General features: G+C 33.6%; 4 protein-coding genes across 5 annotated transcripts; 1 reads left to right on the top strand and 3 right to left on the bottom strand.

The window, feature by feature from the left end:
- Nucleotides 1-289: 289 nt before the first annotated feature.
- Nucleotides 290-6,235, top strand: LOC130946313 (GDSL esterase/lipase At1g71250-like). Of its 2 annotated transcripts, XM_057874994.1 has the most exons (6): nucleotides 1,850-2,077; nucleotides 3,437-3,820; nucleotides 3,900-4,027; nucleotides 4,465-4,707; nucleotides 5,093-5,351; nucleotides 5,859-6,235. In XM_057874994.1, exons 2-6 carry the CDS (start codon nucleotides 3,559-3,561, stop codon nucleotides 6,080-6,082), a joined length of 1,116 nt encoding a protein of 371 aa, XP_057730977.1. In that variant the 5' UTR covers nucleotides 1,850-2,077; nucleotides 3,437-3,558; the 3' UTR covers nucleotides 6,083-6,235. The 2 variants fall into 2 exon arrangements, 1 of the variants encoding a protein (XP_057730977.1); XR_009072257.1 differs by lacking the exons at nucleotides 3,900-4,027; nucleotides 4,465-4,707; nucleotides 5,093-5,351; nucleotides 5,859-6,235 and having other exon boundaries at nucleotides 290-2,077; nucleotides 3,437-3,620.
- Nucleotides 6,236-7,738: 1,503 nt separating this feature from the next.
- On the bottom strand, nucleotides 7,739-10,768 carry LOC130946166 (putative pentatricopeptide repeat-containing protein At5g08490). The gene is made up of 2 exons (XM_057874841.1): nucleotides 10,471-10,768; nucleotides 7,739-10,393 (listed from the first exon to the last, which is right to left on the bottom strand). The coding sequence occupies exons 1-2, from the start codon at nucleotides 10,561-10,563 to the stop codon at nucleotides 7,739-7,741; spliced, it is 2,748 nt and encodes a 915-aa protein (XP_057730824.1). The 5' UTR covers nucleotides 10,564-10,768.
- Nucleotides 10,769-11,351: 583 nt separating this feature from the next.
- Nucleotides 11,352-12,376, bottom strand: LOC130946632 (mitochondrial import inner membrane translocase subunit TIM17-2-like). Its single transcript, XM_057875437.1, has one exon. The coding sequence runs from the start codon at nucleotides 12,239-12,241 to the stop codon at nucleotides 11,576-11,578; it is 666 nt and encodes a 221-aa protein (XP_057731420.1). The 5' UTR covers nucleotides 12,242-12,376; the 3' UTR covers nucleotides 11,352-11,575.
- Nucleotides 12,377-15,642: 3,266 nt separating this feature from the next.
- LOC130943537 (uncharacterized) lies at nucleotides 15,643-17,065 on the bottom strand. Its single transcript, XM_057871455.1, has 3 exons — nucleotides 16,895-17,065; nucleotides 16,662-16,799; nucleotides 15,643-15,823 (listed from the first exon to the last, which is right to left on the bottom strand). The coding sequence occupies exons 1-3, from the start codon at nucleotides 17,063-17,065 to the stop codon at nucleotides 15,680-15,682; spliced, it is 453 nt and encodes a 150-aa protein (XP_057727438.1). The 3' UTR covers nucleotides 15,643-15,679.
- Between the last annotated feature and the right edge of the window lie 4,301 nt (nucleotides 17,066-21,366).

Genomic DNA, 21,366 nt, shown 5'->3' with positions numbered 1-21,366 from the left:
ACTCACTCTTTTAATAGACATTATTTCAAATAATAATAATGGAAAGTACTAGAAAAAATTTTAAAAATGAGAAAATTTATAAAGTAATAAAATAAATGATTAATCTTCGATAAGTTTGTAATTTCTATTATGTGCAAGTCTTAGCACTTTAGTAATTAGATTAGGCTCTTGTTTTTTTCATTTTATTAACTTGTTGCTTGATCCAAAATTCCAAAATGCTAGTGTTGGCTTAATTACTTGCTTACTTATAAGACAAATGTGAAGAAAGAATGTTGTTGAACAATGAACCATGAACAATGTATACAAGCTGCACGCCAACCTCATCAAAACGGGGAACCATTCCAATCCTGTTTCCCTCCGAAGCTTCGTCCTCCACTGCGCCCGATCGCCACTACCCGAAGCTCCACGCTATGCAGCCACCCTCCTCCTCAGCCACCCCACCATCTCCGTCCCCAGCGACCCCTTCCTCTTCAACACCCTCATCAAAACCACCCCTTCTTCCTTCTCCATCTCCCTATTCTCCTTCATGCACCGAACCCCCCACCACCCTTTTGATCACTTCACCTTCCCCCTTGTCCTCACCGCCTTGAAAAGCCATCTTGACCCTCACCATCTCCACTCACTCATTATCAAGCTTGGATTCTACTCCAGTCTCTACGTTCACAATGCACTTATTGGTGCTTATGGTTTTCGTGGGTCCATTCAGTTTGCAGTTAAGGTGTTTGATGAAATGCCCCATAGGGACTTGGTTTCTTGGTCCTCCTTGATTTCTTGCTTGGCAAGGAACGGGATGCCTGCTGAAGCTCTTGGGGTTTTCCGGCAAATGCAGGTCCAGGAGTGTGGATTGAAACTCGATGAGGTTGTCATGTTGAGTGTGGTGTCTGCGGTTTCGAGCTTGGGAGCATTGGAATTGGGTATATGGGTTCATGGTTTTATTTTAAGGAGTGGGATTGATGTTGGGGTTCTGTTGGGCACTGCGCTTGTTGATATGTACTCGAGGTGTGGGTCAATTGACAGGGCGGCGAAGGTGTTCGAAGAAATGCCATATAGGAATGTTGTTACTTGGACAACATTGATCAGTGGGTTTGCAGTTCATGGCAGAAGTAGGGAGGCCTTGGAGGCATTTCACAGGATGAGGGAGTCTGGTTTGAAGCCTGATCGCATTGCTTTTACTGGTGCGTTGATGGCTTGTAGCCATGGTGGTCTTGTGGAGGAGGGTTGGCAGGTATATGAATCCATGAGAAGCGAGTACCAGATGGAACCGATGCTGGAGCATTATGGTTGTATGGTTGATCTCCTTGGTCGAGCAGGATTGCTTGATGAGGCTTTTAAGTTTGTGCAGGAAATGCCAATCCAGCCAAACTCTGTTATTTGGAGGACCCTGCTTGGGGCTTGTGTGAATCATAACTATCTTGCATTGGCTGAGAAAGCCAAGGAGCGGATCACTGAGCTGGAACCCCATCACGATGGTGATTATGTGCTTATGTCGAACGCCTATGGCAGAGTTGGTAAATGGGTTGAGAAGGCCGGGCTGAGGAATTCGATGAGGGAGAATAGGATTGCAAAGGAGCCTGGCTGTAGTTGGCTCCATGTTGATCAAACAGTTCATGAGTTTGTATCAGGAGATAATTCTCATCCACAATGGGAAGAGATTTCAAAGTTTCTAGATTCAGTTATAGACACTGTGAAAGTTGGAGGTTACACCCAAAATACCTCCAATGTGCTGCATGACATCCAAGAGGAGGAGAAAGAACATTCTCTGGGTTATCATAGTGAGAAACTGGCAGTAGCTTATCTGCTTCTTTATCATAGGGATAGAAGGACCATCAGGGTTATCAAGAATCTTAGGATTTGTTATGACTGTCATAGTTTCATGAAGCATGTTTCAGGTATCTTTGACAAAGATATCATTATTAGGGACCGAAATCGGTTCCATCATTTCAATAAGGGATCATGTTCTTGTCGGGATTTTTGGTAAAGCATGCAAGTTCAACCTATAACCTATATTTCAAGTCCTACACTCAACAACTTGCAACAATGTTCATTTATCTATTTATAATTTCCATGCCAAATTCAGGTACACTCTCACTTCCCAATCACTAAACAAGCTTTCGTTTCCATTTTTAAAAATATTAAGGATACATATTATGTGATGTGTGGGAACCATGTCGACTCACACATCATTCACCGTTGGATGAAATGTGTACCCCAATTAGCTTGGGTTCATAGCCCATCCAATAGGATATGGTCGACATAGTATCACATACAATGTATATACACATAACACATCTCTTACAAATATTATGCTTAAAAATAAAATGTAGTAATCTTTTATCGATTAGTATCTTGAATGTAAACATCAAGCATTTGTAGAAATTATGTATTTATGTTGCCATTGTAGTTTCAGTTCCTGTGGACACCAAACTATAAATATCATGAACAAAACTATCTTTTCCATTTCTACTGAATTTCGATAAGCCAAGTTTGAAAGATTTAAATTTCTTTTTTACTTGGTTATATTAATATGTAAATAATTTTTGTTGAAACTTTATTTGATAAAGGATTATGAATCTTAATTATTATATCCTTTGGAACAATACTACATCCTTATTTGTGCTTGTTAGAAGTCATTTCAGATAGGTGTAAAAGATAAATAAATTAATAAATAAATAACAAGTAAAACGGAAGCTTCCAACCCTATTCCTCGATTAGAAACTGACACGAATTCTTTTAGCATATCTATGGTTAATATGCATGTTCTACGTGCTGACATGGTACAACCTGCAATTTGCACATGAACTTTTGTTCCATGTCCAGTTTCTCAATCCATAGGTTTATCCAAGTATTTTAATTATTAGGGTGTTTAATTAGTTCATTTTCCCCATAAATTATTTAATTAATCCAATAAAATTACTCTAAATATAATAAACTACCAATTTACTCTAAATATAATAATATAATAATATAAAAGCAAATGCTTTTGATGCTATATGGGATACGGCACCACCTTGTGAAGCAACTAGCCCGTGCGTCATGGTTGGCCGCCTGTCCCTGAATGGATTGTGTTGCATGAGGTTTTCTTTGTTGTTTTGGCTCTCTTTAGTTTTGTCGGTGGCAGTACATGTATATTTTTAATCGAAAAAGTCTCAACTCCTTATGAGAAAATTTTGCATGTTCTTAAAGCACATTTAATGTATACCCGAAAAACATGCACAATCAATATATATGCTTGATAAGTATACAGCTCATTATGGTGCGAAGACACAATCTAGCATCACCTTGAGTAACCAAAATAAACTTCTTTTGTTACTTTCCATGCTGGTGAGGGGTTTTCTGAAGTGTGAAGGCAATAATTCAGTGTCCATTAAGACCCCAAAGTGATCACCATATATGGTAAGATAGCATGGTCATGACTGAAAATGCCTAATATATGCAGGAAGATGGGAGAAAAAGAGAATAAATGTGAGAAGCACAAGAGATACATATCCATTATTTCCTTATAAGTAGAACTTATTCAATTTAGTTTTCAAAGCATCAAGAACTAAAAGAGCTAACAAGATGGTGTGTTCGCTAATGGTATGGATTGCGTTTTGGACTCTACTTTTGATTTCTGTGTCGGTAAACAACGTGTCCACCGCGACACTATCACCGATGCCACCATTTTCGGCTATGTTTGTGTTTGGTGATTCATTAGTGGATAATGGGAACAACAACTACCTGGCCTCTTTTGCAAAGGCCAATTATGTACCTTATGGCATTGATACTTCATGGGGTCCAACTGGGAGATTTTCAAATGGAAAAATGCTTGTAGATCTGCTAGGTACATAACTTTTTGCCTTTTTTTTTGGTAATTACCAAAATCATAGAGTATCTTTTGAGCTGATAAAACAGTTTTGCAGGTGAATTATTTGGCCATCCATATCTACCATCTTTTGCAGCTGCTCAGATACAAGGCAGGAACATTACCTGGGGAGTAAACTATGCTTCAGCTGCAGCCGGGATACTCGATGAGACGGGGAGAAATCTGGTAATCTTTGTACTGATTAGTTTTGTTATTTTTTGAAAGGCGATTATTCACATGCAGATGTCTTCGTGTGAAGATGACAGCTGAGATCCAAGTGATTATTAATGTATTTAACTAAATTAATTGACATAACATATGTCCACATTGCAGTTATCATCTTCATATAAAAGACATCTTCAGATGAATAACCACCTCTCTGAAAATGTATTTTATGTGAAATTTTCACATCTCGTTATCACATTTACTTATGAACGAGTCACTTACAAGTAAAACAGAAATAACATGGGGGAAAAAACATAGCATCTAAAATTTTCAGATCTGTGTAAACACATTTTTACTCTCCCACTCACTCACCCCTGTAATGTTGCAATCCAAAAATTTCATACGAGAGTGTATATTCCTGTATGTCCAGATTTTAACTAACGGATTAAACGACACAGGGAGCACGCATTACCTTCAACCAGCAGGTGCAGAATTTTCAAACAACCGTAACCCAGCTGAAGACAACAATGGATGACATGAATTTGAGTCAGTATTTGGCGAAGTCATTGGCAATAGTGAATCATGGAAGCAATGACTACATAAACAACTATCTCTTGTCAGGACTATATTCATCAAGCTTCCTCTACGACCCAAAAACATATGCTGATATACTCATACGGCAATACAAAACTCAGATTCAGGTAAATTTTCCAATGCATCTTGTTGAAAAAAAAAAAAAACGTTAATTAGGTCCTTGCTAATCGTTTTGTTAAAAGAGTTTGAAATGTTCTTGGAATATTTGTTTTTATATTCAATGTAGGATCAATTGTGTAATATTCTAGAAGCGAATATTCTAAGATTATATATAATATAAGATAACTATTAGTAAGGACATAACTGAAATTTTATCTAGTATAGGGATTAAATTATAATGGCTTAATTGAAAATTTAGTGAAATTATACGAACTAACAGAGTAATTAAGAGAGATGCTAGGAGATATAACAGAAACTATCAAAACAGTGTCTATAATCTGTTCTAGATTTATTGCTTAATCTTAACACAAGGAAGGTGCTACTATTCTGCAGCGTCTGCATGATTTGGGGCTGAGAAAGTTCTTGCTGGCAGGTGTTGGACCACTCGGTTGCATACCGAATCAAATATCCAAAGGCCTTTTCCCATCAGGAATGTGCGTGGATGATGTCAACGCAATGGTTGGAATTTTTAATGATAGATTGAGATCCTTGGTTGATGAACTGAACACACAATACAGTGGTTCATCAATTTTTGTTTACGGCAACACTTATGCAGCTCTCACGCAGATTATACAAGACCCAATTGCTTATGGTAAGAAATGTCCTTAATTATATGGTTATTAATCTAGGGGTGTATTTTGCTGCTCCTTAATTAATAATGGCACTCCTTTATTATTATTCCTAAATTGTCCTCAATTTCTATGAGCTTTTCTCATTACCGAAAACATAAAATAATGAAAATGGAGGGTAACATGGACAAATTATATAAAAAGAGTGACATTATCAAATTCAGGAATTGCAATAGTGTAAACTATATTGAGTTCTCTTGGAGGTAAATGGTATTGCACATGAGGCTAGGGCAGGTTAGTGTCATGCTTATAAGAAAAGTGATTATCACATTTCATAAAATCTATTAACACACAATGCCTTAAAGCTTAAACTTCAAAGGAGGTTAGTGTCTATGTTTTCAAATAAAAGAATATCATAATTACAGAGTCAAAAATGAAGAAATATCATGTGTAATATCATTTAGTCTTAGAGAATCAACGTTCTTTTCCATTATCATCATGGCATGATGATGTATTTTTTTCATTTACAGGTTTTGTTGTGACTGGTAGAGCATGCTGTGGAGTTGGAAGTTTTCAAGGACGGATAAGTTGCTTACCCTATTCCATTCCATGCAGAAACAGAGACCAGTATGTGTTTTGGGATGTCTTTCATCCTTCAGAAGCTGTGAACAAAATTCTTGCTCAAAGAGCATTCAATGGATCATCCTCTGATTGCTACCCAGTTAATGTGTCTCAGATGGCACTATTATTCTAGCTTACCTATATTTCCTATTGGGCAAACCATAACTTCAGTTGGTATACAAAGGATCACATTATTATCAATAATTATTCAACAAAATTCAAAGTAATTTCTAAGGGTGAATTTCAGTATCGATGGATATCATTTATTATTGAGTTGTTAGAAGCCTTTTATAATTTTTGTGTTTAAGCTGTTTCTTGATGCATATTTGCTTTACTTGTGTTATAAATGTCTAGCGTATGATTGTTTCTTGAGAGTTCAAATATGATTATGCAGTGAACTGTTCTATTGAGAAGTTTCATATGTAATTACTACTTTGTAGTTCATTACAAGAGTGCATGGCGTGTTTCTCGCTCAAAAAAAAAAAAAGGAAAAGAAAATAATAGAGATTGTTGTTTATGGATTTTGTACTTGGTTGGTTTCATCCTTAATTTCTTTTTCGTCTGGTGAGATGTGTTCTGTAATTTTCTCTAGGTCAAAAGTGTATGTTTGTCATGTTATGTTTCTGACTATTGTATCCTGTGTCCCAACCGGAAGATGTATATGCAAGAAAATTTTTTCAAGGATCAGATTAAGTCAATTCATGAGACAAGGATTGCAAAGGAAGATGATTTTGAGAGGATGCAGCAGGAAGAACGTGAGAAGGTTATGCAGTCAAGTACTGCTCCTTTAAATGCAGAGGATCGAAGACTCAAGTAAGCATTGGTCATTATTGAGTGTGTTTTATTTTCCATTTGCATCTGATGTATAGCTATTTTGTGTTCAGGTAAATTTTTATGGAGTTAGTATTCTCTAGATTATTCACATGAATTAGGTTTTCTTCCAAATCTATCCCCTTCAACCTTCCAATTTGAATAATCTAGAGAATACTAACTTCATAAAAATTTACCCGAACACATAATAGCTATACATCAGATCCAAATGGAAAATAAAACACACTCAATAATGACCAATGCTTACTTGAGTCTTCGATCCTCTGCATTTAAAGGAGCAGTACTTGATTGCATTTGTGATACAGTAAAGAATGTGGTTTAATTATGTTGTGAGTGCTGTTTATGGTGAATTTCTGCTTCTTTGGATACAGGGCGGATGAATATCTGAAATTTGTTGAGGTCCAAGACAAAGAAATGGAGAACTTTGTTGCTGAAAAGGAGAAACTTTTGCGTGCTCATGAAGAAAGCATTACTGCATTGAAGCACAGGCATTGGGAGGAAGAGGTGCAGATGGAGAAGAACTTCGATGAACAACTTTCAAAACTCATGGAAAAATATTCGCCCTCTCAATCAGAGACCAAAGCCAGTGGTACCTGATGATTGGGGATGCAGAGACTCATACAGAGAGATAACCACAACTAAAAAAGATAAAGATAAAATCACAATTTATAGAATGACTGTTCAATGTTGGGTACTCAGATTTTGGTGCTCTAGATATTTGAGAATCTGACAGATTTGGTACTTTATTTTGGTTTTATTTAGCTGTTGTTTGAAAGGCCAATCTTGAAATTTTCTTGCTTGCATGCGGTACTATTAATAACAATAGTTTTTAACTTGGTTGATCTTCAAATTTGCGTATTGGGAAGCCTAATTTCTTATGGTTGCTCTTTTGGGTATTATCAAATGTGTAATGAAACATTGATTGGATGCCAGTTTCTTAATAAATGCATAACCAAAATTACGCTAAAAACTCTATTGGTTCTTTAATTTGTTGATCCAACGTACATAGAGTACTGTAAATAATGCTTCTTTGTGGGTGGGAACAATCCCCAGCCACAAATATGTTATGTTTCTTCTCAACTTCAATCCAACTGCATCCTGCTGGCTTTTTCAAATCTTTGTTCTTCATCATCTTTCTAACCTCCATGACCCCATCCCATCTAGCATCTGCTGCATACAAATTCGATAAAACAATATAGTTTCCAATGTCGTCAGCTTTGATTTTGAAGAGATGGCTGGCTACAATGCGCCCCAATTCGACTTCATGATGGATTTTGCAGGCACCAAGCAATGACCCCCAAAGGCTGGCATTAGCTTCAATTGGCATCTTGGTGATGAGAGAATATGCTTCCCTAACTCGGCCACCTCGAGCGAGTAGATCCACCACACAAGCATACTGTTCTGCATTTGGTTTCATACCATGGATTTTCTCCATTGAATAAAATATCTTCAGACCTTCATCTACATGGCCAGCATGACTGCAAGCTGATAATACACAAGTGAAGATAACATGATCTGGCTTGATTCCCATTTTAAGCATATCAGAAAAAATTCTAAGTGCTTCTTCACTCAAACCATGCATGGCATACCCACCAATCATAGCAGTAAACATAACCAAATCCTTAACAGCACTTGAGCGAAATAGCTTATTTGCACAACCTATGATACCACATTTTGCATATGCATCTAAGAGGGCTCCTTTTAGGTGAAGATCCTCAAAACAAGAACGAATGATATAGCCGTGACATTGTGTTAGCAAGTGCGCCGATGCCATTTGTGTGCATACCGGAAGGATGCTCATGATAGTCACCTCATCAGGCTTCATCCTTCGAGCTTGTAACTCGTAGAACAGTCTGAGAGCTTGATCCCGACAATCATTTTCGGCATATACCCGGACCATAAGATTCCAGGTGGTAAGATCTGTCTCAGACATCCCACTAAAAATCATATTTGCATCATGATGTGATCCTAAACTCACATAACCTGAAATCATCGAATTGCATGAGACCAGATTCCTTTTTTCTGAAAGTTTCTGAAACATTCTGTTAGCATAGTCCATGTTACCACATTTAGCATATGCATCAAGTATTGCATTTCCAATTGTGGGAGCAGTGTCACCAAATAGAGATCCAACCTTAATAGAATAATTGTGTATTTCTTTAACCTTTTCTACTATCAAGAGAGAAGCACAAAAATGGATTGTGGCCAATACTGTGACTGAGTCAGGTCTAATTCCTAGTTTAAGCATTGAATGTAACAAGCTGAGAAATCTTGAATGATGCCTCTTCTCTCCAAAGGCGTCAAGAATAGAATTCCATGAAATCAAATCTTTCCTAGGAATCATATTGAAAGTATGATATGCTTTTTCTGTATTGCCACATTTTGCATAGAAACTAACTAAAGCATTCCCAACAGTAGTATCTTCAAAAAGATAATGGTGTCTGAAGATATATGCATGGATCTGTTTCCCTACATGCAAGTTTCTCAATTGAGCACAAAGTGGAAGTATGCTAACAATAGTCACAGAATCAGGCAATAGCATCTCTAGAGATACTAAATTACTCAACAGATGCAATGCTTTTAACCATTCACCATTTGATGTGAATCCTGCAATAATAGCATTCCAAGAGACCAAGTCCCTTGCATCCATTGCCCAAAATAAAGATTCCGCTTCCATCATCCGACCAACTCTTATGTAGAAGCTAATCAAAGCATTGGACACAGAAACATCAGCTGACAGTTCAGCCCGTTGCAGCACATAAGAGTGGATTTGCCTTCCATACTGGTATGCAACGTTCTCATCAAGCAATGCACAAACAGGCAGAATATTTGCTATAGTGGCATAATTTGGTTGTGTAGGCCCTTTCACCATTGAACCGAACAACGTAAATGCGTCTTCAAACAAGAGATTCTCAGCAAGACCTGCAATCATTGCATTCCATGAAACAACATCTTTGTGACCAATGTCATCAAAAACAGCATATGCATCATGAGATACCAGCCCACACTTTGCATACATTGATATAAGAGCATTCCCAGCAAGGGTGTCTGCCTCAAAACCAGACTTAATCACATAAGCCTGCACACTCTTTCCAGCGTCGACATCCCCTAAACGAGCACAAACAGGAAGAACAATAGCAGCAGTAACCGAATTGGGCATAGCCTCCCCATTGGAGTGCATTGTCCGAAACATCCTTATCACATCCAAATCGTACTTCATGGACCCCGAAAACCCAGATAGAACAATGTTCCAAATGACAGAATCACGGTGGCTGAGCTGATAAAACATCTTATTACATTCAACAAGCCTGCCACATTTTGCATACATGTTAAGCAATGCTTTGTTAGTGACCTGGCAAGCATCATGGCCCTGCTTAACAACATAGCCATGAAGAGCTGTGCCCAATTTGAGAGCCAATAGGGCAGAACAAGACTTGAGAATTGAAGCAACAACACTGTGATCGGGTTTAAAATCTGCATAACCCTTTATGCATTGATGGAAAAGGGACAAGGCTTCCCTGTGCCTGGAATCAACACATAAGGTCCTGATCATGGAGCCCCATTTCTTGAAATCGTGCTGAAGCATGCCCTTCTTCAAAGAGGAAGCTACAAACTACGGGACTTCAACATTATTAGAATACCAAGTGAATTCAGAACAATGGATAGTGAAAAGCTACACAAACTTCAAACCTTTAAGGCTTCCAATTCCTCATTCTCATGCCACAATTGATGAAGGAAAAAAATATATTCTTTGGCATTTTCACAAACAGTTGGCGTGCTCATTGGAAATGTCCCGGTGAGTGCTTATTTATAACTGCATTTTGTAATCTCCGGCAGCGTTTGCTAAGATTACTTCCCACGGCGGAGTAGATAGCGAAGCAGAGACAGTCGGAAAATAGCAGAATTTTAGAGATTTGGAGGTTGGAAATCTGGAATTTAGGAGCAGAGCCCAAAATCAGAACTCAGAAGTAGGAATTAGGATTATCCAACTAACTTCTGTTTCCTTTTTCATCCTCCAATTTTGTTTATATAACAGTCATTAAATTTTTCAAAATATAGTGATCTAACTGCTAAAGAAAAAAGAATAACATAAGTCTGATGCAATTATAATAGCAGCAAGCATGCAGATAATCTTTATTAGAATCTGCAGAGTTTGTGCAATTAAAGGAACATGTTCATTATATTATATAGAAAAAACTGATACAGTATCATCTTCTAGTTAGAGAAGTTCCACAGTAGCATTGTATGCCAGAAAAAGGTTCTGGTGATTGGTGAAAGAAAAGAATGATGACCATCAAATAATGAGTTGAACACTCAGTCCAAAACAAACATCGAAGGTTGATGTCTAACAAGACCTAACTTCTAACAAGGTTGATATTCAATAACACATTTCCAAAAATATTGAGAACTGGGATCCTACTCAGAGAATTAAAGAACTAACAAACACCGAGTTACTAATCAAACCCTCTAGAATATGCTTCTCAACCATGTACATGACAATATCATTATAATATTATTGGGATAAACTTCCTTAAATTTGAAAACTTTAAGCAATAAAGAAAGAACTAACATTTCCAGAGTGCAATACTAGCTGAATCCATTTATCCTTCTAAAAAGTTCATACTTTCATAACAAAATCAAGCTACAAAGCATAATAGTACAATTTAATACAATAATCTCAGTCACTCACGGAGACTCCACCTAATAGTAATAAATTACCCCAAAAAAAACCCTAACCCTTGAATTTGTTCCCCAACAAGACCACTTATTTCTCCTTTTTTTTTTTTTTTCCCTTTCACTTGTACTCGAAATTCGGCACCGGTGGGGCATCAAAACTCTCCAGAATCTTCGTTTCGCTTCCGCCGTCAACAGACGCCGGCTCCTCCTTCTTCCCTCCAGCGAAGAATCCACCAAACCAAGAAGTTTTAGCCTCCGATTCCGAGGCCGTCGGCGGAGAAGGCTGAGGACCGTGCTGACCTGGAAATCCGACGCCTGAAGGGTAACCGGCCATCATAGGCTCCTCCGTGAGAGGCGGCATCTGCGGTGTATACAAGACCTTGTTGAGCATGATCCCAGCTCCTTCAATAAGCGCCAGCAAGACACCACCGAACACGGCAGAGCGCGTGGCGGCGGCGGGTCCCTGACGCATGGAGAGAAATCCTCCGGTAGCGAATCCAGATATGACTGAGTTCCATGGATCCTCCTTCTGGCGAACATAGACCATGGTGCAGTCGAAGGTGGAGAAGAGTCCACCCCAAACCGCAAAGCTTCCACCCAGTCTGGGCGCGTTGAGACGCACTGCCTGTGACGCGCCGACGAGGCGTGAACCCTTGGGAGAGTTGAAGAAGCCCTTGATGAAGTGAAAGCCGGAACCTCCGACGGCTCCCATGCCGAAAGCGCCGCCTACGTCGTCGAGGATGCGATCAGGGCAGGGCTCGCGTGTTGTCTCCGGGGTTCCCATGGCAATGAATTCGATTCGGTTTCTCTCTCTCTCCAAAGAGAAGAAAGAAGGAAGAAGAAGGAAAATCGAACAATCGAGGGTTTTCTGAGTTGGGGCTGACGGCGTGAAACATGAAAACCTTGCTAAAATCCAAATATCGATTTTTCTTTTTCATTGAAAACATACAAAAATTATAAATAAATTATAAAGAACAATTCTCCACATTCAATCAATTTTCAACTTCGTACAATTTTCAGTTCATTTGGTATTATACAATGATTTTGTTTTGATGAATTTTCGGTTCATTCAAGATACATGTGTTTCTGAATTAAGGGATCATCTTCAGTTCATTTGGTATTATACAAAAATTTGGTTTTGATAATATTTTTAGTTCATTCTATCACCATAGAGAATTAGAATCAATAAAAATATTAGCAAAATGTTTGTGTTGTTGGTGAGGACGATAATGATAATGGAGGAGAAAGAAGAAAATGAAGGAAATAAAAAGAATTCAAATAAAAAAAGAACAAGAGAAGGAGGAGATGAACGTGGTAATATAGTAGTAGTTACTATGATGATAATGAAAAAAATGGTGAAAATTCAGATGCAATCACTTTACCTAAAGTTGATAGTTGAGAGTTGTTAGATGAAAATTTAGTCAAATCAGTCAAAACATTTAACGACTCTCACGTGAAGTGGACTGCACCTGAATTTCCACCGAAAAAATTACGAAAGCAAACTAAAAGATTTGGATAAATTTAAATATAAAATTACTTAGATGTGTAGCGGAGTAAATATATTTATTCTTTGTCTAATAATTAAAAACATTAAATTTTTTTACACAAATATATAATTAATTAATTATATTTATATATTTTTAAATAATATATTTAAAAATTAATTATTTTTTAATATAATAATATATTATTATATTGTATAAAATTAAATTCTTACACTTATATTAGTGGCTTAAAAGTATATTTGCATTTTTATTTATAATATATATATAAACACTTTTAAGTTTCAGTTGTCCTATCCGGTGTAAAAGAATTTTTGTTTATTTAAATAAATTAATTTATAATTTATTAATATCTGGAAGTGGAAAAAATTATAAAATGATACCTGATTTTTATTGTTGATAAAATAATTTTTAAAAGATTTTAAAATTTGACAAAGTCATCCAATCATAAAAGAATGATATTATAGTGAATGAAAAACGTTGATGTAGTCGTCGAAAGAGAGCTCTTATAATGACAGAAAGTTTCGACAATATTTTCGACGACTTTCTTCTTCTTCGTGTTCGTTGCTGCTTCTTCTTCTTGAACATGCCACTGCCTCCCCTTCCGCCATAGTAGCTGAAGAAGAAGACTGCCATGGCACATCGCCGCACCTCGTGCGTTATTTGTGTTCGCCGCTCCTTCTTCTTCAACACGTTGTGTTTCCATCCGCCATGGCAATACCTCGCCGCGTTCTCGTGTTCGCCGCTTCATCTTCTTTTTCAACACACCATTGTGCTCCTTCCGGCTTCCGCATCCTCTCTGCCATGGCAACACTTCGTCGCTGTGTTTCCTTCCACTGGAAACATCGTCGGAGCTCTCTGTCATCATCGGAGTTCTCTTCCGACGACCACATCAACATTTTTCATTTACTGTGACATCATCCTTTTATAGTTGGGCAATTTTGTTAAATTTTAAAATCTTTCAAGGACAATTTTGTTAATAACAAAAGTCATGTACTATTTTGTCTATATCAAATTTTTTTGAGTACCAATTTTTTTTATAATTAGGGGTGGCAAAAAACTGACCCGTCTGATTCCAACAAAAACACGCCATTTGATGGTAATATTAAAAAAAATATAATTTTACAAACATTTTAATAAACTTATAATTTTTAAAGACAACAAAAGTTATAATTTTTAAATTCACAAATACTAAAATCTTTATAATTTTAAATATTTAATAAATATAATCATTAACAAAATTTTTTAAAACAAAATAATAGAATACATGGATTCATAAAAATAATTGCACGTGAATTTTTACTTAAATACTAAGAGAAATATTACAAGATTAATATTTATTAATATTAACTAGTATTTTAAGTTAATATTTTGTTTTTATACTATTATTATTAGGATTTAAAATTTATAATTTTAAATTTAGTACGAAAATATTTTTGTTGGTCAAGAATAAAAATAATAAATTTTATTAGATATATAAAATTGGCTAGAACAAACTAATATTTACAACAAAGACACATGACAAGAACAAAACGTTATTGGCCTGAAATGAAAAAATAAATATTGACGGGAACAATTTACCACTTTTTTTCTTGTGTTGTGTCTTTAGGAAAAAAAAAATTGTTCTCCGTGACTTATTGTCTTATTGTTTCGATCATGTTAAAAATGGTAAAATAAAAATTTTAAATAAAAAATATATTTAAAAAATATTTAAAAATTATTAGAATTTATTATTTTTAACTATTACTTAGTCATTAATATTTAAATGTATAAACTAAAATATATTATTGAATTATTAGACTAAAAATATTAAATTAATAATTAAAAATAATAAACAAAAATAATAAATTCAACATTTCTCATAAACAAAAATAACATAGTTCAAGTTCTTCTTTCTTAAAAGAAAAATTGAGATGAGTGTACCATTTACTCTTTTAGTAGCAACTTTAGGCAATAGATATGGTTTGAAACTTTATAAGAAAAATATTAGGCGATCAATATTTTTTAGTACCTCTGTTTTATATTATAAACAAAATTTTTCTTCATTTTCTTTTCACTAATATTGTTGGCCCTAACATTTTCTATTTTATAGTTAACCATTAAAAGTTAAAATAAAATTCATCTCTTATTCACAACTCACAAATATTAATTCTCAACATATACGAAGATATATCTTAAATCTTGATAAATAATTGATTTCAACCCTATTTAAATAGTTAGATGATGATCAATGGAGATCAGTAATCATCTAAAATGATAATTTTAAGAGATTCTTAGAACATGATAGTTTCATACTTCCATAAAACCTATTTAGTACACACTGAATTATACATCATATAAACATCTAATTTTTAATTTACACCATTAAATTAATCATTACATCAAACAAGTTATACCAAATTTAAATCGAAAGGTTGGATTTGCAACTTAAAAAATTTTAAAATTATATTTTATGAAATTGACTTTTCGATTTATATATTCTAAAATTTAGTTTACACGAAATTAAAACATTCGATTTCTTTACAAATTTTATTATCACTCAAATCAGATAATCTGATTTATTAATTAAAATTTTAAAAAAATTACATTTCATATTAAAAAAAAAAACACGCAAACTAATCATTCTAGTAGATAACAATAACAAATTAACTCCTGAAATTGCAAGAACAATGTCTCCCATAATTTTAATCATCAAAACTTATTCAACGACATGTTTGATATCATAACTTACTGGCAACGGCAAGATATTTGGTGTGTCGACCTTCAGCAAAAATTTTGCCACTCTTTTTCTTTCTAAACTCCACACTTACAACAGCTACAGCCTTTCCAAAACGTAGAAGCCTTGCATCGATTTCAATCTCCTCCTAAATAAAAATAACAAACAAAAAATCAATATTGCTTATTAAAAATAATATTTATATACTAAAATTAATCATTATGTATAAATACATATGTTATTTAACTTATTTTCAATGTATATTTTATATTAGTAGTTCATTTTGATAGTTAATTTTAGTATACGATTTTTGATTCGTAGTTTTATTCAGTTTAATTTCTATACAACAATTTTTACAAAAACAAGGAAAATAAATACGCTTTTTAATTTTGGTGTTGTACTTCCAGTAATGTTTTTCAACCATGGTGAGATTTGGGATATTTTTTTATGTGGAGATCACAAATTTAAACGTCGAATTTGTGATTTTTAATTTTCTTTTAAACATGCAAATTTGAAGGTTAAATTTATATTTTAGTAAAAAAATTTTAAATGTGTAAATTAGATTCTCTAATCTGTTTTACAGTAAAAAAATGTTTTAATACAAATTTTATTATTTTTAAATTTGAGAGTCTAATTTATTATTTTAAATAAAAAATAAAATTCATATAAAAAAATTCACCGAAAAAAATAGCCAAATAAATAGCCTCATATTACGGGTATGGGGAATGAAAATTTTTCGAAATCTGTTTCAGTAAAAAATTTATTCAATCTAAAGGTCAAGTCATTTTGTATTTTTTTAAAAAAAAAAATGATCACACATCATAAAATAAGTCACCAACAAAACAATATATATAAATCAGTTAATATTTAAAATGACTCCTAAAAATTACTAATAACCTTAAATTAATTCCTAAAACTTTTAAAATTTTAAGATCATTTTGAGTATTAACTCGTATATAAATATAAATAATGTGATGGATACTAACATGGAGATAGGCAGCATCAAAGTAAGAAACATTGATCTCAACAGAAACTCCGGAAGTCATGGGGGATGGAATTACTGCTGCGCCCACCACATCCACCAGCAAAGCGGCGGCGCCACCGTGGAAAGAGTTGTTAGAATTCTACACAACAATGAAAGAAAGAACAATTCTCATAATAAGCAATGATTTAATTAGTATGAACATACATAAATAAGAGTATAGATTATAATTGTTACGAGTAAACGTGGCGTTATCTTCATGGAGCAAACCACATGGCCAGGCTCCATGAGATCAATTTGGAGGCCATTCATACACAAATGTTCTATGAACTTCCATGGCAATCCATCTACAACTGATGCTCTTTCCATTCCTTTCTCTAACATCTTCTTCACACATTCTAACTCCATTTTTTTCCCCTCAGTTTCTACTTTCCAATTGTCATAGCAGTATTTGCGGCTTTTTATTCCATTTACTAGTTGTTTGATTTGAAGTTTTGGACCACTTTTATTTTTAATTTGAGTAATATTTTATATTTAAATTTTTTTATGAATCAAATTAAATTAAATTAAATAATAAGACTTAAAATATTAGCATAACTAATTTTTGTTATGTTAAACTGATTTAATTTGACTTAATTAATAAAAAAATTTAAATATGTAATATTATTTTTTTAATTTATTCCACTTTCAAGGATCGGATGGCAATTAAAGATTTACACTATGTTTGGATTAAAGAAATTTGGGAGAAAAAAAATTTAGAAAAGAAAATAAAAAAAATAAATTTTTACTTCGATAGGATGAGAAGAGAAATTTAGGTAAAAGAGAAAAAAATTGATGTGGGATCTATGTTAAATTTTTTCCTTCAATTATGCAAAAAAAATAATTGATGGAAAATTAATAAATTACAAATTTTTTTTTTGTGTAACATAGAAAAAGTAATAATAAATTATAACTACTTATATATAATATAGATAAGAATATTAATATAATTTTATTTTATTATAATTTTTTTATTCTTCTTTTTATCCAAACAAAAAAAAAATCCAATTTTATTTGTTTTTATTCTTTTTTTCTCATTTTTTTTTTCTCATTTTTCATCTTATATTTAAACAATGTCTTAGATTTACGAATTAAATTAGACCGTTTATGAGAATTAATGAAGTTTTGCTATTAATAATAGAGATATTAACATTAATTAATATAAAATTAATTTGAATTGATGGAGTAGTTAGCTCATTTAAATTCAAATTTATTTCATACATGCATCAATTTATTAGCAAACAGCAAATTTTTAAATAAAAATCAAATTCGTGGCAGATTAATTTTTAGTCAACTAAAAAAGTTCCTAGGCAACAAAAAAAAACATTGATTAATTAAAAATTGTAACAAAATAAAAAAATTGCAGTAGTTGATAACGAAGTTATCTGATTTCATCATATACATGACATCGCTTAGTAAAAAGTTCCTTCCTAGATTAAATGACTAAAAACAATTTATGACTACAAATAATCGATAATCGATGGCTCTACAGATTAAAAATAATGGTCGTGGTCAAAAGAGGCATAAGGATTAACAAAAAAATAACATACCTTCAAGTGGGTATTTCACTTTAAGTGTGTTTGAAACACTTTGAAAATATAATTTGTAATTTTTAAAAAAATTCTAATTGTAACGTTAGTGTTCAAACTAAATCAAACTAAAAAAGGTCTGATTTTGATTTTGATGCGCAATAAAAGCAAATGCAGCGTCATTTTTATTATATTTGGACATCAAACAGTTTGCGCATACAGTTTTTTTTATCTTGGTTAGACTTTTTCATTTTCTCCACTTTTTTCTTCTCTTATTTATGGCACCACTCTAGATCCTCTTCTTTTATCCACGGACCACTCTGGGCTCTTTCACTCTTCATCAGCATTAGCACACCTTTTCTTGCCAAATCATAAATATAAATATAATATTCACATTATATTGACTTATTATATTTTTTATCACTAAAATTTACTAATAATTATAAAAATATAAGAAAATTTTTTTGAAATAAATACTAAATATTTTTATTTATGAAGAGATAATTAACAACATACATATAAAGTCTTTATATAGACAAATTTTTATAATAAAATAATAATTTTTATAACAATTAAGTATTAATTGTAATGATTCAAAAAACAAGTAAAAACTTTGTCTAATTAAATTTCTTATTTAATTTTACTTCAAATTTTTAGTCATCAATCTTAAAACTTTCAATTCATGATTCATCATTCTTCTAGTATGGAAGTGATGAGTACAACTAGCTAGTTCATAATTCTTTCAATTTGATTTGTAGCCTCCAATTTTGACTAAGACATAAAGTTTAACTTGTGATTCTTCTAATTTCTAATTTCATCACTTATAATTCTTGTAGCTTCTAATTTCATGATAGTTCTAATATGGTGTAGTTGTACTACTCTCTTGAATATTCTTGATTTAATTATCTAACATTACCTCCCTTAAATCAAACTTGTATAATTTATCATTCTAAGCATTTTTTTCAACTTGTAAAATAACTCAACCTTCAACGATTTTGTAAAGATATCTGCAACTTAGTCTTCAGTGGGACAGTATTCAATCACAACTTCTTTCTTATTTACCAACTCTCTAATTTTATGAACCCGAATATTAATATGTTTCGATCTTTCATGGAATACTGGATTTTTGCAAAGTGCAATAGCTGACTTGTTATCGCAAAATATTGTTGTTGGAGTACTTTGTTTCTCATTCAAATCCTCAAGAGTTATTCTTAGCCAAATTGCTTGTGTTGCACAACTTGCTGCTGCTATATATTCTGGTTCTGCTGTAGAGAGTGCTACTACTGGTTATTTTTTTTATGGCCATGAAATTGCACTAGAACCAAGATAAAATACAAATCTCGAAGTACTTTTCCTTGTTTCTATATCTCCAGTCCAATCACTATCAGTATACCCAACAAGATTCACTTCATTAGTATTTTCATAATAACTACCATTATTTAAAGTACCTTTGATATATCGAAGAATCCGTTTTATCGTTTGCAAATGGTTGGTGCAAGGCTCTTCCATAAATCTGCTAAGTAATCCAACTCCAAATACAATATTTGGTCTAGTTGCAGTTAAGTACTTCAAACTTCCAATCAAGCTTTTGTAATATGTAGGATTTACTACTCTTTCTTTATCTTTTCTCAGCAACTTGAACTTCTCTTCGATTGGAGTAGGAACTGGCTTTGAATGTTCCATCTGAAATTTCTTCAAAATATCATTTGCATATTTCTTCTAAGAAATGAAAATTTTATCATCCTTTTGAAGAACTTTGATGCCAAGGAAATAAGACATCAAGCCTATATTTGTCATTTCAAAATGCTTTATCATAGCCTCCTTAAATTCTACAATTATCTTTAAATTGTTGCCAGTAAAGATTAAATCGTCAACATAAAGACACACGATCAAGATATCTCAAGGTTCGACGAACTTGATATAAAGCTTATTCTCAAATGGACATCTTTTGAAACCATTCTAAGTGAAATAATAATCAATCTTCTTGTACCATACTCTTGGTGCTTGCTTTAACCCGTACAAAATTTTCTTCAACTTGTAAACTTTATCTTCTTCTCCAGGAACTTCATATCCTGCAGGTTGCTCAACATACACTTCTTCTTCTAAAGTGCCATTTAGAAATGCAGACTTAACATCTATTTGATGTATCTTCCAATTATTTTGAGCCGAGAGTAAAATAATCATACGAACAGTGTCTAATCTAGCAACATGAGTAAATACTTTAAAATAATTAATACCTTGCTTTTGTTTGTATCCCTTATCAACTAATCTTGCTTTGAAACGATCAACTTCACTATTGGGTTTGTACTTAGTTTTGTAAACCCACTTTACTCCAATCGATTTTTTATTTGCTGGTAAATCTGTCAGCTCTCATGTGTCATTCTTCTGAATGGTATGAATTTTCTCATCCATTGCTTTCTTCCAATTGTTATCTTTAGAGACTTCTTCAAAGTTCAACGGATCCCAATCTGAAAATAGAGCAAAATTTATGATTTTTTCATCGGATAGATCGTTGTCATTGCCAACTTCATAATCTGCTAATCTAGCAGGTAGTCTTCCCTCTCTTTGCGATCTTCTAGATGATTCTGGTTGTTCAGCTGTCAGGTTTCCTTTCTTCTACTTCATCACATGTATTTGAAATTATAGTCAGCCATTTTTCTGTCTTTGTATTCCAATCCCACATGCCTTTTTCGTCAAACGTCACGTCTCTGCTGATGATCACTTTCTTTGATTCTAGATTATACAGCTTGTATGCTTTTGAGTCTGTGCTATAGCTGATAAAGATACACTTCTCGTCTTTGTCATCGAACTTCTTCCTTAATTGATCTGGTACGTGGGCATAAGCTATATACCCAAAGACTATGAAATGATGGATGGAAGACCGCTTTCCACTCCAAGCTCCCTCTGGAGTTTTATCACGAACACTTTTTGTTGGACACCTGTTTAAAATATGAACTACTGTTGCGACTGCTTTTACCCAAAACTCTTTAGGCATTTGTTTTGACTTGAGTATGCGTCTGACCATATCCATGATGATTCTATTCTTTCTTTCAGTAACTCCATTTTGTTGAAGAGTATATATATTTGTTAGTTTGTGTTGAATTTCGTGTTGCTTAAAGTAATATGAACATGCAAGATATT

This window comes from Arachis stenosperma, chromosome 8 (genome assembly GCF_014773155.1).
Source record: "Arachis stenosperma cultivar V10309 chromosome 8, arast.V10309.gnm1.PFL2, whole genome shotgun sequence".
NCBI classification, from domain to species: Eukaryota; Viridiplantae; Streptophyta; class Magnoliopsida; order Fabales; family Fabaceae; genus Arachis; species Arachis stenosperma.
This window is presented reverse-complemented; position numbering and strand designations above follow the sequence as displayed.

Bases quoted from the DNA above. Each gene is read 5' to 3' on its own strand.
- LOC130946313 (XM_057874994.1), top strand. From the start codon at position 3,559: ATGGTGTGTTCGCTAATGGTATGGATTGCGTTTTGGACTCTACTTTTG. The intron at 4,708-5,092 runs GTAAATTTTCCA...ACTATTCTGCAG, and splicing joins AATACAAAACTCAGATTCAG to CGTCTGCATGATTTGGGGCT. The intron at 5,352-5,858 runs GTAAGAAATGTC...TTTCATTTACAG, and splicing joins ACAAGACCCAATTGCTTATG to GTTTTGTTGTGACTGGTAGA.
- LOC130946166 (XM_057874841.1), bottom strand. From the start codon at position 10,563: ATGAGCACGCCAACTGTTTGTGAAAATGCCAAAGAATATATTTTTTTC. The intron at 10,394-10,470 runs GTTTGAAGTTTG...GAAGTCCCGTAG, and splicing joins AGGAATTGGAAGCCTTAAAG to TTTGTAGCTTCCTCTTTGAA.
- LOC130946632 (XM_057875437.1), bottom strand. From the start codon at position 12,241: ATGGGAACCCCGGAGACAACACGCGAGCCCTGCCCTGATCGCATCCTC.
- LOC130943537 (XM_057871455.1), bottom strand. From the start codon at position 17,065: ATGGAGTTAGAATGTGTGAAGAAGATGTTAGAGAAAGGAATGGAAAGA. The intron at 16,800-16,894 runs GTAACAATTATA...ATTGTTGTGTAG, and splicing joins AGATAACGCCACGTTTACTC to AATTCTAACAACTCTTTCCA. The intron at 15,824-16,661 runs GTTAGTATCCAT...ATTTTTATTTAG, and splicing joins TTGATGCTGCCTATCTCCAT to GAGGAGATTGAAATCGATGC.